Below are 15,333 nucleotides of genomic sequence, written 5' to 3' on the forward strand. Positions count from 1 at the left end.
CGCTCTTGTTTTTATGTTGACGACCTGCTGACAGGTACTAGTTCAGTTGAAGAAGCTAAGGAGCTTCAATCAGAAATTTCTTCTGTGCTTGATAGTGCACATTTTCATCTTAGAAAATGGACGTCAAATTGTCCAGAAGCTCTTGCCAATGTCCCTGTAGAGGATAGAGAAATGTTGTCACCTTGTAACCTCACTAAGGATGAAGCTATTAAAACATTAGGTATCGTGTGGCATCCTAAATGTGATGAGTTTCAGTTTCAAATAAACTTGAAGAAAGCACCTAAGGAAGTCACTAAGAGAAGCATTCTCACTATCATTGCTTCCATATTTGATCCCCTTGGATTGTTAGGATGTGCCGTAGTTAAGTGTAAACTTATCCTGCAGTCTCTTTGGCAGTTGAAAATTGATTGGGATTTTGTGTTAGAACCTTCATCTGAAATTATTGAAATCTGGAATGCTATCTACAGTGAGCTCCCCTTGCTTAATGACCTCAGAGTGCAAAGAAATGTAATGCCCTTTGCTAAGAATAAGGTTATTGAAATCCATGGCTTTTCTGACGCTTCAGAAGCTGCCTATGGTGCTTGTGTGTATATTAGGACAGTATCTGAAAATGATGAGGTATCGGTGATCCTGTTGACTTCTAAATCGAGAGTTGCTCCATTAAAACAGCAATCTATTGCCCGTTTAGAGCTTTGTGCTGCTCTATTGCTTTCTCGCCTAATGAGTAAGGTAACTGAATTGCTGAAATTGCACATTCCTTTCTCAACATACTGCTGGACTGACAGCACGATAGTTCTGTGTTGGTTACAGAAACCCGCCAATTGTTGGAAAACCTTTGTCGCTAATAGAGTTGCTGAAATTCAATCCCTCACTTCAGTCTCAGATTGGAGACACGTACCGACCCACAGCAATCCAGCTGACCACTTGTCTTGAGGTGTTTTACCCTCACAAATGTTTTCTCTTGATGTATGGTGGCATGGTCCATCCTGGTTGCGCGAATTATTCCCGGTGTACCCTGATTTTGTTGCCAGTAATACACCATCTGCTGTGAATGCAGAATCGAAACCCTCTTTGAGAGTCTTGCTAGTTAATATGCACCCACCTGAGTTAGAGAAGTTTTCGTCCTTTCTCAAACTTAAGCGAGTTTATAGCTATGTTCTGAGATTTATTACCAATGTTCGCTCCACTAAGGATGCTCGTGTCATTGGTCCACTCACCCCTGAAGAATTGAGGATTAGTGAAATGAAGATAATAAGTCTGTTGCAAGCTATTGAGTATGGAAAGGAACTTCATGACTTGAGGTCTAATCATGTAGTTGCCTCTTCGAGCTCATTGAAAACTTTGAATCCATTCCTCGATGACTACGGGTTGTTGAGAGTCGGTGGTCGACTCATGAATTCTCAGTTGGAATACAATGAAAAACACCCCATCATTCTGCCTCCGAAACACTTTGTTACTAAACTGATTGTTAAACATGAACATGAGATGCTATTGCATTCCGGCCCTCAGGCTGTATTGTTTTCCTTGCGTAACAGATTTTGGATTCCACGTGGGAGGACAGTTGTTCGTGGTGTGATCCATTCATGCTACAAGTGCTTCAAGAGCAAACCTCCACTCACCACTCACATAATGGGTCAGTTACCCTCGTATAGAGTTGAGCCATCATTACCCTTTGTTAAGGTTGGTCTTGATTATGGTGGCCCAATCATCATTAAAGGTGATAACCCGAGGAGTAAGATAAAGTTTAAAGCGTACATTGCTCTCTTTGTTTGTCTTGTCACTAAAGCAATACATCTTGAAACTGTGAAGAGTCTAACGACTCAGGACTTCCTCGCCGCATTTAGAAGATTCACGGCGCGTAGAGGATTTCCAAATCTCATCTTGAGTGATAATGGCACAAATTTTGTTGGAGCCAACAATGAGTTATTAAGATTTATTAAGGATAGCTCTACTGAAATAGAGGAATATTCATCTAATTTGAATGTGAATTGGAAGTTTATTCCACCCTCCAGTCCTCATTTCGGTGGGCTTTGGGAAGCTGGAATAAAGTCTACAAAATCACTTTTAAAGCGGACCCTAGGAAAATGCATTCTTAATTTTGAAGAGCTGAGTACTCTTTTGTATCAAATTGAGTCTGTGTTGAACTCGAGACCTCTCTGTTCAATGACTGACGACCCCAATGATCAATGCTATTTGACACCTGGACATTTTCTAGTAGGGAGACGATTGACCTCTATCCCCTCTCCAGACATATCCAACAGCTCCCGCTCCTGTCTAACTAAATGGAATTTGGTGCAACAGCTGTATCACGATTTTTGGCAGAGGTGGTCAAAAGAATACATACAATCACTTCAACAAAGACGTAAATGGTCTTCTGTAGGAAAGTGGACTCCAACTGTGGGAGATTTAGTGCTTCTAAGGGAGGATAACCTTCCTCCTCTGGTTTGGAAAACTGGTATAATCCAGGAGCTCCATCCTGGTTGTGACAATATTACTCGTGTGGTCAGTGTAAAGACTAAAACTGGTCTTTTGCGCCGTGCCATAGTGAAATTGTGTCCATTGCCCAAGGATGTTGTATAGTTGTATATTTGTATATGTTGTATCTGAGTTTACTTTTTTATTAATTTGTCTGTGATGAACATGAACACTTGACTTTGATTTTGAGTGTTGAGATCCCTCAAAGGGGGGGGGTATGTTGCGGCTTTTGTGTTGGTACTCGTCTGCCGCATTTCATTTTGTAACAGTTGGCAATGTGCTGCTGCGTTTTTGTTTTATACACAGACACTGAACATGGCAACCGGCAGCAGTACACGTGTTTTGGTGTACCTCCGAATTTGTTGTACATAATGTGTAAATATGCAGTGTTTTATTCATCTGTAATAAATGTTTGAATCACCTTGTGAGTGATGTGTTTGTGTCTGCTCGTTTGGGGCAGTCTGGTCCTCCATTTGATTTGTTTCAAAATTGTATTTGTGCGCCTATGGAACTGAACTTTGTTATGTGCGGCCGATATGTTGTTTCGTCGTTCGCAACAGTCATCATCAGCCAAAATGTGGGAAATAGGCAAGATGTAGGCATTTATATTACACAAGGCGTTACATTAAACAATACACATCTTATAAGGAGATAAAAACAGGGACGAATGTAGAAACAAATGAATCGTTGAGAAAACAAAAGTTATACATATTAAAAATAACCTTAACCACATATCTTGCAGTGCGTAAGTGTTCTTCTTGAATGATTCCTGAATATATATATTAAAAAAAATAAAAAAAACACACATGCACACATTTCTGGAGAGCCAGCAGGCAGGACAAAGTAAAGTGAAACCTTAAGAGTTCTTCTGAGAAGAGTTCCTCATTTTTCTATGTTCCGACTAACTAATGAAGTCTCCCTTGAGTTCCTGATAAACATACACAACAGGAAAATCTCCTTCACTCTCAACAATAACTCTAAAGACCAACGGTAAAATTTTTATTTTAAATATTGCGCAGAGACGTGAAAGCATGATTTTGAACATGATATAACTCCTTCATATAACCCAGTTTTTTAATACAAGGTGTTGCATTAAATAATACACATCTTACGAGGAGATAAAAACAGGGACGAATGTAGAAACACATGCATCGTTGAGAAGGCAAGTTATACATATTAAAAATAAGCTTAACCACATAACTTGCAGTGCGAAAATATTTGCCTTGAATGATTCCTGAATACAAAACGCGCGCGCACACATTTCTAAAGAGCCAGCAGGCAGGAAAAAGTAAGGTGAAACCTTAAGAGTTCTTCTGAGAAGAGATCATCATTCTTTCTATGATCTGACTAACTAATGAAGTCTCCCTTGAGTTCCTGATAAACATACACAACAGGAAATTAAACAATACACATCTTACAAGGAGATGAAAACAGGGAAAGTTATACATATTAAAAATAACCTTAACCTCACATCTTGTAGTGCAAAAATATTCGTCTTGAATGATTCATGAATACAAAACAACCGCATACATTTCTGAAGAGCCAGCAGTCAGGAAAAAGTAATGTGAAACCTTAAGAGTTCTTCTGAGAAGAGTTCATCATTTTTTATGTTCCGACTAACTAATGAAGTCTCCCTTGAGTTCTTGATAAAGATGCACAACAGGAAATCCTCCTTCACTTCCAACAATAGCTATAAAGACCACGGTAAATTTCATTTTTAAATATTGTGCAGAGACGTGAAAGCATGATCTTGAATATAATATAACTCCTTCATTTAACCCAATTCCTATGTTTAAATAAAAGAGGTGTTGATTGTCGCTAGTGTCCCACCGAGGTTTGAACCAGGAGCTGTGGTTGTGGTGTTGGAGAGAAGAGCGTGTGCAGGCGACAGAACGAAAGACTGTACTGTGTCTTTGTGTAACTTTGTTGACTGAGAATCGCCATGAACCAGCGAGGAAACGCGCTATCGTGAGTGCAAGGATAAATGTACCCGTGTTAATGTTTGCTGTTGTATCATCCTGCTGTTGAATACTGTTGGGCTGTTTAATTGTTCACTGCATGGGACTCTGTGAAGAACCGGACCATAAGGGGAATCGAACCAACGAACAGTCGTCACGTGTTGTATAGCCAGTGTTCAAATCCAGCTCTCTACGAACAGTATTCAACAGCAGGATGATACAACAGCGAACATTAACACGGGAACATTTATCCTTCCACTCACGATAGCGCGTTTCCTCGCTGGTTCATGGCAATTCTCAGTCAACAAAGTTACACGAATACACAGTACAGTCTTTCATTCTGTCGCCTGCACCTACACGCTGGTCTCTCCGACACCGCAACCACAACTCCTGGTTCAAACCTCAGTGGGACACTAGTGACAATCAACACCTCTGTCGCCCTCAGCCCAGCCACCGAACCCCAACTCACTGATTGTCACACTGGCTCCACCTCGGAGCCCAACTGTGGAGGTAAATGCCCTTTGTGAAAGTGAAAGTAAGGATTATAGACGTTCCCAGGTAGCAACCGGCCGGGACTCCCGGGTGTGTGTACAGAAGAGAGTTGTAAATAGACTGGTAATTGCTGTAGTGTGGTCATTCATAACTGGTTAGAATTACCTGTGTTCAAATATGTGTGTGTGTGTGTGTGTGTGTGTGTGTGTGTGTGTGTGTGTGTGTGTGTGTGTGTGTGTGTGTGTGTGTGAGTGAGAGGGGGGGGGGGGTCATCCTGAAATAAATGAGAGTAATGAAACAGATGGAGTTTTATATTTGTAACAGTATTATACTTGAACTTTTTCAAATAGAAATTATAAACTACTATAAAATTATTAAAATTAAGTTATTAAAGTTAAATTAAATTAATTCCCCTGGACAAGAAAGGGTCTGTTAGGGATTGCTGTAACTACCCAACCATAGCACTTGTATCCCATGCAAGCAAAGTCCTACTATACATACTGAATCAACAGTTGAAGCCTTTCTTATAACCTAATATATCCGTGAAACAAGCAGGTTTTGTGGAAGGTAAAGGTACATGAGAGCAAATTCTGAACATGAAGCAAATAATTTTAAAATGTCGTGAGTTTCGTGTTCCTGTTTTTATCTGCTTTGTAGATTACAAAAAAAGCTTTTGACTGTGTTGAGTGGGACAAACTATGGAAGGTATTAGATGAATTTGGTGTTCCAGTACATCTCATGTCACTGCTGACAGGCCTTTATGAGAGTAACTTGGCGACCGTAAGGGTGTATGGTGATACTTCAGACTTTTTCAATGTATCCAAAGGCGTAAGACAAGGCTGTGTATTGTCTCCCCAGCTATACAATATCTATGCTAAGCACATCATCAGGAGAGTGCTGGATGGTGGGTCTTGTGGTATCTCAATTGTGGACGAAAAATCAACAACTTGCGTTTTGCTGACGACACTACACTCATTGCCAGTAGTGAAGCTGAGCTTGCAGATTTACTTGCAAGAGTAAAGGATGCAAGTCTCATTTACAGATTAGAAATCAATTTGAAGAACACCAAACTCATGATCATTGATCGTGGAAATCAAGTCATCCCACAGGTCGATTAAAGGGACTGGAGTTGGTTTATGACCTTGTGTACCTTGGGTCATGTATAAGAAACACAGGAAATTGCAAGAAAGATATAAAGAGGCGTATTGTCCTGGGACGTGCAGCCATGAGTAAACTAAGGTCTGGCAGAACAGGGCAATATCCAAAATCGCAAAGATTAGAATGGTTGAAGCACTAGTATTTTCCATGTTCTTTTACGGTTGTGACACACGGACCGTCAAGGCTAAGGACAAAGACCACATCGATGCCTTTGAGATGTGGTGTTGGTGTAGAATACTACGTGTAGCTTGGACCGAAAGGAGAACAAATGAGTCCATCATTAAAGAGCTGAAGATTGTGAAATGTCTCCCTACACATGTCAGTAAAAGAATACTTCAGTTCCTTGGACATATCTTAAGGAGAGATGCAGACAACCTGGAGAAGTCTATCATAGAAGGTAGAAGACCATGTGGAAGAACAGCAAGCAGGTGGCTAGATCAGGCTAGGAAGATAACTGGCCTTCCTCTTCAGAATGTCCTGAGAAAAGCTGAAGATCCAGTTGGATGGCGACGCTTGTGAAGCATGTAACTCCAGAGAGAAAACAATGGGATCACGATACTCAGTACTGAGTAATACGACTGATGGTGATGATTAAAATTATAAACTACTATAAAATTTAAACTTTTTTAAAACTATAATACTCTTAACTATGTGCTTTCTTTTTCTGGTAGTTTATAAATTTATCACCCAAAATTAGCTTCAGCAGACTGAATTTGACAGTCAAAACCTGAAAAAAAAAAAAAAAAAAAAAAAAAGCTTCAGATATTTAAAAAAGTCTGTTACCTACGTACAATGCCCTGTTTTCATCAGTCCTTGTTTGGATATGCCTTCTTTTTATGTTTCAGTTCATCGTCCAGCTCCATGGCTAAATGGTTAGCGTGCTGACCTTCGGTTGCAGGGGTCTCGGGTTCTATTCCCGGTAGGGCCAGTAATTTTAACCATCATTGGTTAATCTCGCTGGCGTGGTGATTGGGTGTATGTGGCGTCCTAATCATCATTTCATCCTGTTCTCAACGCGCAGGTCGCCTATGGGAGTCAAATCGAAAGACCTGCATCTGGCGAGCCGAACTTGTTCTCGGACACTCCCGGCATTAAAAGCCATTCCACAAAGATGTTTACTTTTTTTCATCTTTACACACAGTTGTTCCTAGGCATTTGCTTGCTGTTTCTACTGCATCGTCCCAGGACCTGCTGATTGTTTATTCTTTGATACTTCACACTAATAATATTGATGTACTGTACTTCTAATTTCCTCAACCTTGAATTTTTTTTCCTTATGTGTACCATAGAAAATTAGTTTCATTTATGCCTTCTGTACAGCAATTTAGTTTGGAGATTTCATAATATTTATCACAAGTCTTTTTTTTCTTTTTTTCTTACAGATGTTCCTGTTTGGTCAAAGCTTGAAACTGGAAGGATTCCTCAGCCAGCAGAGTTATTCCAAATAATTGACAATAACTTACGATTTCAAGGAAAAGTAGAACTGAAACCAGGATTTGCTAAGTAGTAATTTTTGTACTAGTTCAGGTCCAGCATAAAATAACAGACATTTCCAACTGTATATATTTGAATAAATGTCAGTTTATTTCAAATACACTGGAGATCAAAACTGACTGGCCAAGTTCCCAACTACCAGGGTTATTATTGTTGCTGCTGTTGTTGTTGTTGTTATTATTATTATTATTATTATTATTATTATTATTATTATTATTATTATTATTATTATTATTATTATTATTATTCTCTGTCGCTACTCGACACAGTCATGTGTCTCATCAGTGGGGCAGGCCTGTAACCTTAAGAACTTCTTGTGGGGTATTAAGCCAAATCTGTGTCGGTCATCCTACCAGTCATTTCCCCGTCTGCTTGCAAAGTGAAACCACTCATTTCTCTTGTTGTTACTTCTGTTCAAAGTACACGTCCATACCATCATAGACGGCTTTCTCTTGTCTTTTCAGCAACTGGTGCGAACTTCCGTGACAATTATAAAGTGTCCTTACATTTAGTACAGTTAGGAGACCTTATGGTGCCCCTCTGAAGTTCTATAAAGATCAACTCAAGAACACCTTGAGAAGCACAAGCATTGATCTATGACTTGGTGTGCCATTGCAAAAAAATCATACTCGCTGGCACTCAACCGCTTCAACTGTTGCTGCAAAGTTTGAACATAGACATTGAAGATAGGAATGAGAGATGTAAACTATGTCAGGCCCAGCCACGTGCTCCATCCTTCATTGAGTGCAATCAATATGGCCACCTGTTTCATGCCAGGATTGATCTGCTAGGCCATCAAAGACATCTGCATAAAGCATACAGATAATGAAAGAATTGCTGGAGAGAAATTAATACTAGGATACAAGCATCAGCCGCCGCCACCGATGGTGAAGTGTCCATCCGAGCATCTTTGTTTCCTTTTCGGCAAGTTGCTGTGCCACTACTTCTGATGAGGACCAGCATTCAACTGGGTAGACTACAGAACAATATATTTTCAACTTAAACCATTCTGGAATTTTCCTATCACAGAATACACCAGCCATAAAACACCATTTAAGCCATGCATTGTACACGGTTAGAGATTTCAGTACTGAGGGTTCTTGTCGTCGGTAGGTCAACACTGTTGATGGTATCCAAATTCTGTTTTCTTTTGTTGAATCGTAGGCCGACTGCTGCAAGGCAATCATTCCACGCTTGGACTTGATGTTGAGGGTTGGTCTTACCTTCAGAGTCAAAAGATATAAATTTCATGATGATTGATCTGTATTGAACTTTGATCACAATAGTGGTTAAATATTTTATTTTTAAGGTCCACCTTCCATGGCTAAATGGTTAGCGTGCTGGCCTTTGGTCACAGGGGTCCCAGGTTCGATTCCCAGCAGCGTCGGGAGTTTTAGCCATGATTGGTTAATTCCGCTGGCACGGGGGCTGGGTGTATGTGTCGTCTTCATCATCATTTCATCCTCATCACGACGCACAGCTCGCTTGCGGGCGTCATTTCAAAAGACATGCACCTCTGGCGAGCCGAACTTGTCCTCGAACACTCCCGGCACTAAAAGCCATATGCCATTTCATTTCATTTCCATACAAACTATGGAATGTTTACATTACATCTTCATTCAGGGACTAGTTTCAAGCTAACTGTAGGTCATCATCAGCCATAAAGCAAATCACACAAATACACCGAATAAAATAATCAAGGTACAGACACAATGGCCTTTAAAAAAAATGTATGCACAACCCATAGAACCCAACTTAAGACTGGTTACATGAATACATTATGTTAAAAGTTCAATCGATTAAGACACAGTGCAGTGTCAGTGACATTAAAATGATATGTACATCTATATATATAAAATTGGATGTTGGTATGTTTGAAGCTAATAGACTCAAAAACTACTGGACCAATTTCACTGAAATTTTCACAGTTTGTTCTTATTACATCCGAGAGGGATTATGAAGTGGTTTGAACGAAATCTGATTGGTAGTTCGGCACCAAGGGGGGAAAAATAAAATAGGGGAAGATAAGCAAACCGGAAGACAAGTCCGATCAGCGGGTTGCCTACCCAACAGTATGTTAAGATTATGATGTGTTCCTTAAAACTTATTTCTGCTTTTATCTTCGGTATAATTGAATCGTGCAGTCGAGTAAGGAACTAAGTCAAAATCGGCCATTTTCATTTTATTGCCTCATTTACCTCACATAACCAAGCCCTATCATTTGGTAAAGGAAAGAAATAAGTCAGCCTTCTCCTTGTGGGAGAAACAGTGGATGGACATCAGGCATATTGTGAAGAAACGCACTAAGTCGATGACTTAGTGCGTTTCTTCACCACTTGCTATTCATGACTTAGTTCCATTCTTTGCCGCACGTTGCATGCGATGTAGGTATAACAGGGGATATTTCAATTTACGGCGTTGGTACAACACAAAGGACAACATACTGGAGGGAAACAGAAATCGTACAGTACATGGTGGGTTATAGTGTACAGTATTTCAGTTTGTATCTCGGTGGATGACAAAGTGATCTATGTATTACGTTTGAGAATATGACTCCGAAAAGGAAGGCACAGCCTGAGGGCCATAAACATAGTGTTCTGAAACACGCAAGACTCAGAGGACTGGCATATGTGAATAAACGTGGGAGAGTTGTGGAAGGCAAAGAAACCGGTTCTGACTGCAGGTAAGTAAGGAGCTTGAAATGTATTACTAGGGATTGTTTAGTAAATAATATTCTAACATGCAACCAAACTTTCTACTCTTGTTTTAGATAACAATACATATGGTACAGATTTATACTTAGTATTAATAATATGTTATTCTTCTAGATGCAGAAAGAAGTGCTTTGAGATTATAAACGAAGAGGCTCGCATGTCCATTCTTTCCAAGTTTCTTCAACTTCCTAGTAAGGATGCACAAGATTTACACTTGCAGCGCCTCATCGAGAAGAATGAAATTAAGACCAGAAGACCGAGGAATGAAAATTCAAAGCAGCGAGCAGCAAGTTTCACTTACTTTGTTATGGATGGCAACAATAGAAAGAAGGTATGCCGTTCAGCTTTTATGAGCATGCATGCCGTCACTCAGAAAAGAGTATTCCGTATCATAATGCTTCTTCTTCATGGAGAAATTCCCAGGGACAAGAAAGGAACCAATCCAAATACCAGAAAGATACCGGAAGATGTCACTAAACTGATATCCGATCATATTCAATCATTCCCTCTGAAACGGACTCATTACGGAGGGAAAGAAGTGCATTACTTAGATGCCCGCTTAACTATTAAAGAAATGCGCAACATGTTTGTCACAAAATACCCGGAGTGTGGAGTCAAATACAGCTTCTACAGGACTTATTTTGTTGAGAATTACAACTACCGATTCGGACGACCACAGATCGATGTCTGCAGCAAGTGTGAGGAGTTCACAGCTAAACTTAGGAGTCCACGTATTTGTGAATCAGCAAAGCGTGCAGCTCAGGCTGAATATGATGTTCATAAAAGAAGAAGCAGGAAATTCTACAGGTCTTTGAAAGAAGTTGCAACACTATGCAGAACAAATGACAAAGTGACAGGCCTTGCCTTTGACTTTATGCAAAATCTGCCCCTGCCACATATACCGGTGCAAGAAGTGTTTTACATGAGACAGTTGTGGGTGAATGTGTTTTGTATTCATGATCTTGCAACGGACAAGTGTGTTGTGTATATGTATCATGAAGGCCAAGGAAAGAAGGGTGCGAATGAAGATGCTTCTTTCCTGAAAGATTATATAGACGAATTTGTGTCAGAAAATGTTGACCAGTTACACGTTTTCTCTGATGGTTCTCCAGGCCAAAATAAGAACCATACGGTCATAAGACTAATGCTAGGCCTGGCAGCTTCAAATCGATTTAAGGAGATTAGACAGTACTTTCCCGAGAGGGGTCATTCATTCCTACCATGCGACAGGGACTTTGGGCTATTTAAGAAAAACATTAAAAAAGTAGACAGAGTTTATACTATCGAAGAGTATATGGCAATTATTGTAAACAGCAAAGCAAATGTTACAGTTAAGTTAGTAGACTCAAGTGCAGTATTTAATTTTGACAAGTGGTGGCCTGAGTTTTTTAAAAAAGTGACTGTATCAGCTGAAACATCACAAAGAATACTCCTCGTGCTGGAAAGATTGCATTTTCTCCTTCTTCGTTTAAAGAATACAGATATAGGGCAGAGAAACCAGGAGTTATTGTAGCACTTCCCTTCATAAACAGCATTGTGAAACATACGTTTCATCTTGGGAAAGGTAACTTTTGCACATTTTCCTTGCAACCAATGGCAGCATATTCAGAGGGTGGGGTTCCAATAAAAGCTGAGAAAATAAAGGACTTGCGTAAACTGTTGAAATATGTTGCGAATGAGGATGCTTTGGCATTTTATTTGGACATTATTTCGCAGCCAATGAATTCCCCTTAGGTTAGTAGTCTCGGTTGTAATACTGTAGTTATTTGGCGCTTCAAGGTCATTTGTATTTGTTTTCCCTGTTTTTTTTCTGTTGGATAAACTGTAAACAGTGCTTATGTATTGCATTAAGCTATGTTTAATATATAACAAAGGTTGGTGTAGTTTGTATGAGAGATTTATTCCCAAACTCCAAATTTTTTTCGGTATTATTGGAGAAAGGAACTAAGTCAAGAAAGTTTAAACGGTCATAAAATTTATAAATTTTTCTTGAACATTTTCCTGTTACCTCCATTACATATCTATCACTGATCTAAATATTATATAAAATAATGGGAACTATTCATTGAAGCGTGTCGAAAAAAATCAGTTTTTTTTCTCTCCTGAAAAGTAGCAAAATCTGACTTAGTTCCTTACTCAACTGCACGATTCAATTATATAAAAATGAAAAGTCCCTTATATAAAAATGAAAAGTCCAAGTTCTGTCCCCATGGCACTGGGGGTGAGAAGGTGAGAAAATGTCGCAAATTACAGAGATTACAGGTGAATGTGTGTATGTTCCAGCATAGCTCTCAACCATATTTGATACTCGTATAACTTACTAACTGGAAAAATTACTGTAGGGGCAAGAAACCCCTAGCACCCCTAAAGGAAGGGGGTGAAACTTAAAAATCCGAAAATGACTATTAGTGACGAATTCATAGTCTTTGGGGTAGCTGAGATGAACTGTGACACACTGAATGCCGTTTAAGTCAAAGTTCATTCCCAATCGGTATGGTAAACATATTACGACTTACTGTTTGGGAAAGAAAACTGTAGGGTAAGACACACATACGGGCGGGATCGTACAGTATATTAAATGACTGTCATGACTGACTGACTGATTCATCATCGCCGAGCCAAAACTACTGGACATAAAGAAATGAAATTTTGGATTTATTCCGGAAATTCCTTTTAAGGGGGGTGCGGTGAAAAGAGGTTGAATACTTTTTATGAGGATACTTATATCTTAAAAACCGAAGATGTTACAGACGTGAAAATTGGTATTTTTAATCTCTTTTATAAATAATGAACCACATATTTTTTGTTTCTGGAAAAAAACACTTAAGAGGGTGGTAAAAAGGACTGAAAAGGGAGTGGAATGCTCTAAAAAATTGAAGATTTTACAGACGTGAAAACCGGGCGAGTTGGCCGTGCGCCTAGAGGAGCGCGACTGTGAGCTTGCATCCGGGAGATAGTAGGTTCAAATCCCACTGTCGGCAGCCCTGAAGATGGTTTTCTGTGGTTTCCCATTTTCACACTAGGCAAATGCTGGGGCTGTACCTTAAGTAAGGCCACGGCCGCTTCCTTCCAACTCCTAGGCCTATCCCATCCCATCGTCGCCGTAAGACCTATCTGTGTCGGTGCGACGTAAAGCCCCTAGCAAAAAAAAGAAAAAAAGACATGAAAATTGGTATTTGGAGTCTCCTTTAAAACTAAAGAAATACATATTTTTTTGTTTTTCGGAAAATCCACATAAGGGGATGAAATAATTGAAAAATTAGTTGAATTCCTTGTATGAGGATACTTATATTTCAAAAATTAAAGGTGTTGCAGACATGAAAATTGGTACTTGGAATCTCCTGTAGAAATAAAGAAACATGATTCTTTTGTTTTTGGAAAATCCACATAAGGAGGAATAACTGAGACATTGGTTGAATTATTTTTTACGAGGATACTTGCATCTCAAAAACTGAAGATGTTATAAACATGAAAATTGGTATTTGGTATCTCCTTTAAAAATAAAGAAATATGTATTTTTGTTTTTTTGTTTTCATAAAATCTACTTAGGTGGATTGGGCGTGGGGGTAGGACTGATAAAGGGGTTGAATTATTTTTATGGGGATACTTATATCTCAGAAACTGAAGATGTTACTGACGTAGAAATAGGTATTTGGAATCTCCTTCAAAAATAAACATTTTTTTTTTTTCGACTTGAGAGAAGATTATTTCTCACACCTATAGTTCTAAGTCGCATCTTAGAACCCAAAAGGCAATAGAACAAATGTGGTTTACAAAGACTTTCTGGGGTAAATGAAAATCAATTCTTCGGTGAGTTTTTATACTTTAGGGATTTTCAGATAATGTCTTAGTACAGTACCGAGGAACGATTACCTTTATCAGGTTATGAAATCTACACGAGCGAAGCCACGGGTAACTGCTAGTACCATGTATGCATCAAAGTAAGGCTCAAGAAATGTGTTGCACTATCTTAAAAAGTTGGTTTTGATCGAGATTCATAAAATGCTGGTTAAGGTTGACACATAGAATTTAGATTAATGCTGGCTTCTTAAATATGTTGCATTCAATTAAAAGTTCAATTGAGCTGAAGTCAAGGTGTCTTCTCAAGACGTTAAAAATATTTGAGTTATGTACACAAACACATATTCAATACACATGAATGCGATGCATGATGTTAGAAGGACTCTTCTGTTTTAAGACTTTTGAATGCTAATGATTGTTGCGCATGGAGGTCTAAATATATTGGTAGTTTCTAGAAGGTGGTGGGATTTCGCAGCTCAATGTAGACTGTAAAGTTGAACTAAATAAATAATAGCCAAGATTAGAAAGAGTCCCTGAATGAAGATGTAATGTAAACATTGCATAGTTTGTATTGATAAGGTGGTTCTTAAAATATTTAACTGTTATTGTTTTTACCTTCAGAGGCCAGCAGCATATTGTTAGCATACAGTAGAGTCCAAAGTGCAGTTTTTTGCTGTTCTTTTTTGACGTATACATGAGTGTGATGAAGAGGAGAGGTGAGAGCACAGATCCCAGTTGGACTCCCATAGATCCAATAATCCTGCAGCTGATTGTATCGGACTCTTCAGCTTATGGTAGAACAGTTCGACTCTTTAGGTACTCCATATTGAAGAAAGACAAGCCTAATCAACTTGTGTACCACATGGTCAGTCCTTTTCAGATCAAGGAAAGTAAGGTGTAGGTCTTTGACTTCTTGTGAATGAGGAATGCGGGACACAAATCCACATAGGTTGGCGGGGGGGGTTGACAATTTGTCAGATCATTTTATTGATAATAAGATCTTCATCTGTGATAGATGTCCTAGGTGATAGTTGCAACATTCTGCTTCCTGACCGGAACTATAGTACTTCATGTCTCTTCACCTGGAATCCTTCCCTCTTTAACACTTTGGAGTCCAGTTATATTTCTACTTGCAATTCTCCGTAGGTCCATTTTATAATCAGGCAAATATGGGACAAAATAAGGACATTTATTTATAGAATCAACAGCTTGAAAGTACACCTGTACAAAATGTTATATTA

The 15,333-nt window shown here is 39.1% G+C and overlaps 1 protein-coding gene across 1 annotated transcript in view; it reads left to right on the forward strand.

The window, feature by feature from the left end:
- LOC136877133 (thioredoxin reductase-like selenoprotein T homolog CG3887) overlaps positions 1-7,679 on the forward strand; it is a 29,882-nt gene extending 22,203 nt beyond the window's left edge. Inside the window, exon 4 of the mRNA XM_067150944.2 lies at positions 7,466-7,679. Coding sequence (XP_067007045.1) covers positions 7,466-7,590 — 125 coding nt within the window. The 3' untranslated portion in view covers positions 7,591-7,679. The remainder of the gene's footprint in view (positions 1-7,465) is intronic.
- Positions 7,680-15,333: the final 7,654 nt, after the last annotated feature.

This window comes from Anabrus simplex, chromosome 7 (assembly GCF_040414725.1).
Source record: "Anabrus simplex isolate iqAnaSimp1 chromosome 7, ASM4041472v1, whole genome shotgun sequence".
Lineage (NCBI taxonomy): Eukaryota > Metazoa > Arthropoda > Insecta > Orthoptera > Tettigoniidae > Anabrus > Anabrus simplex.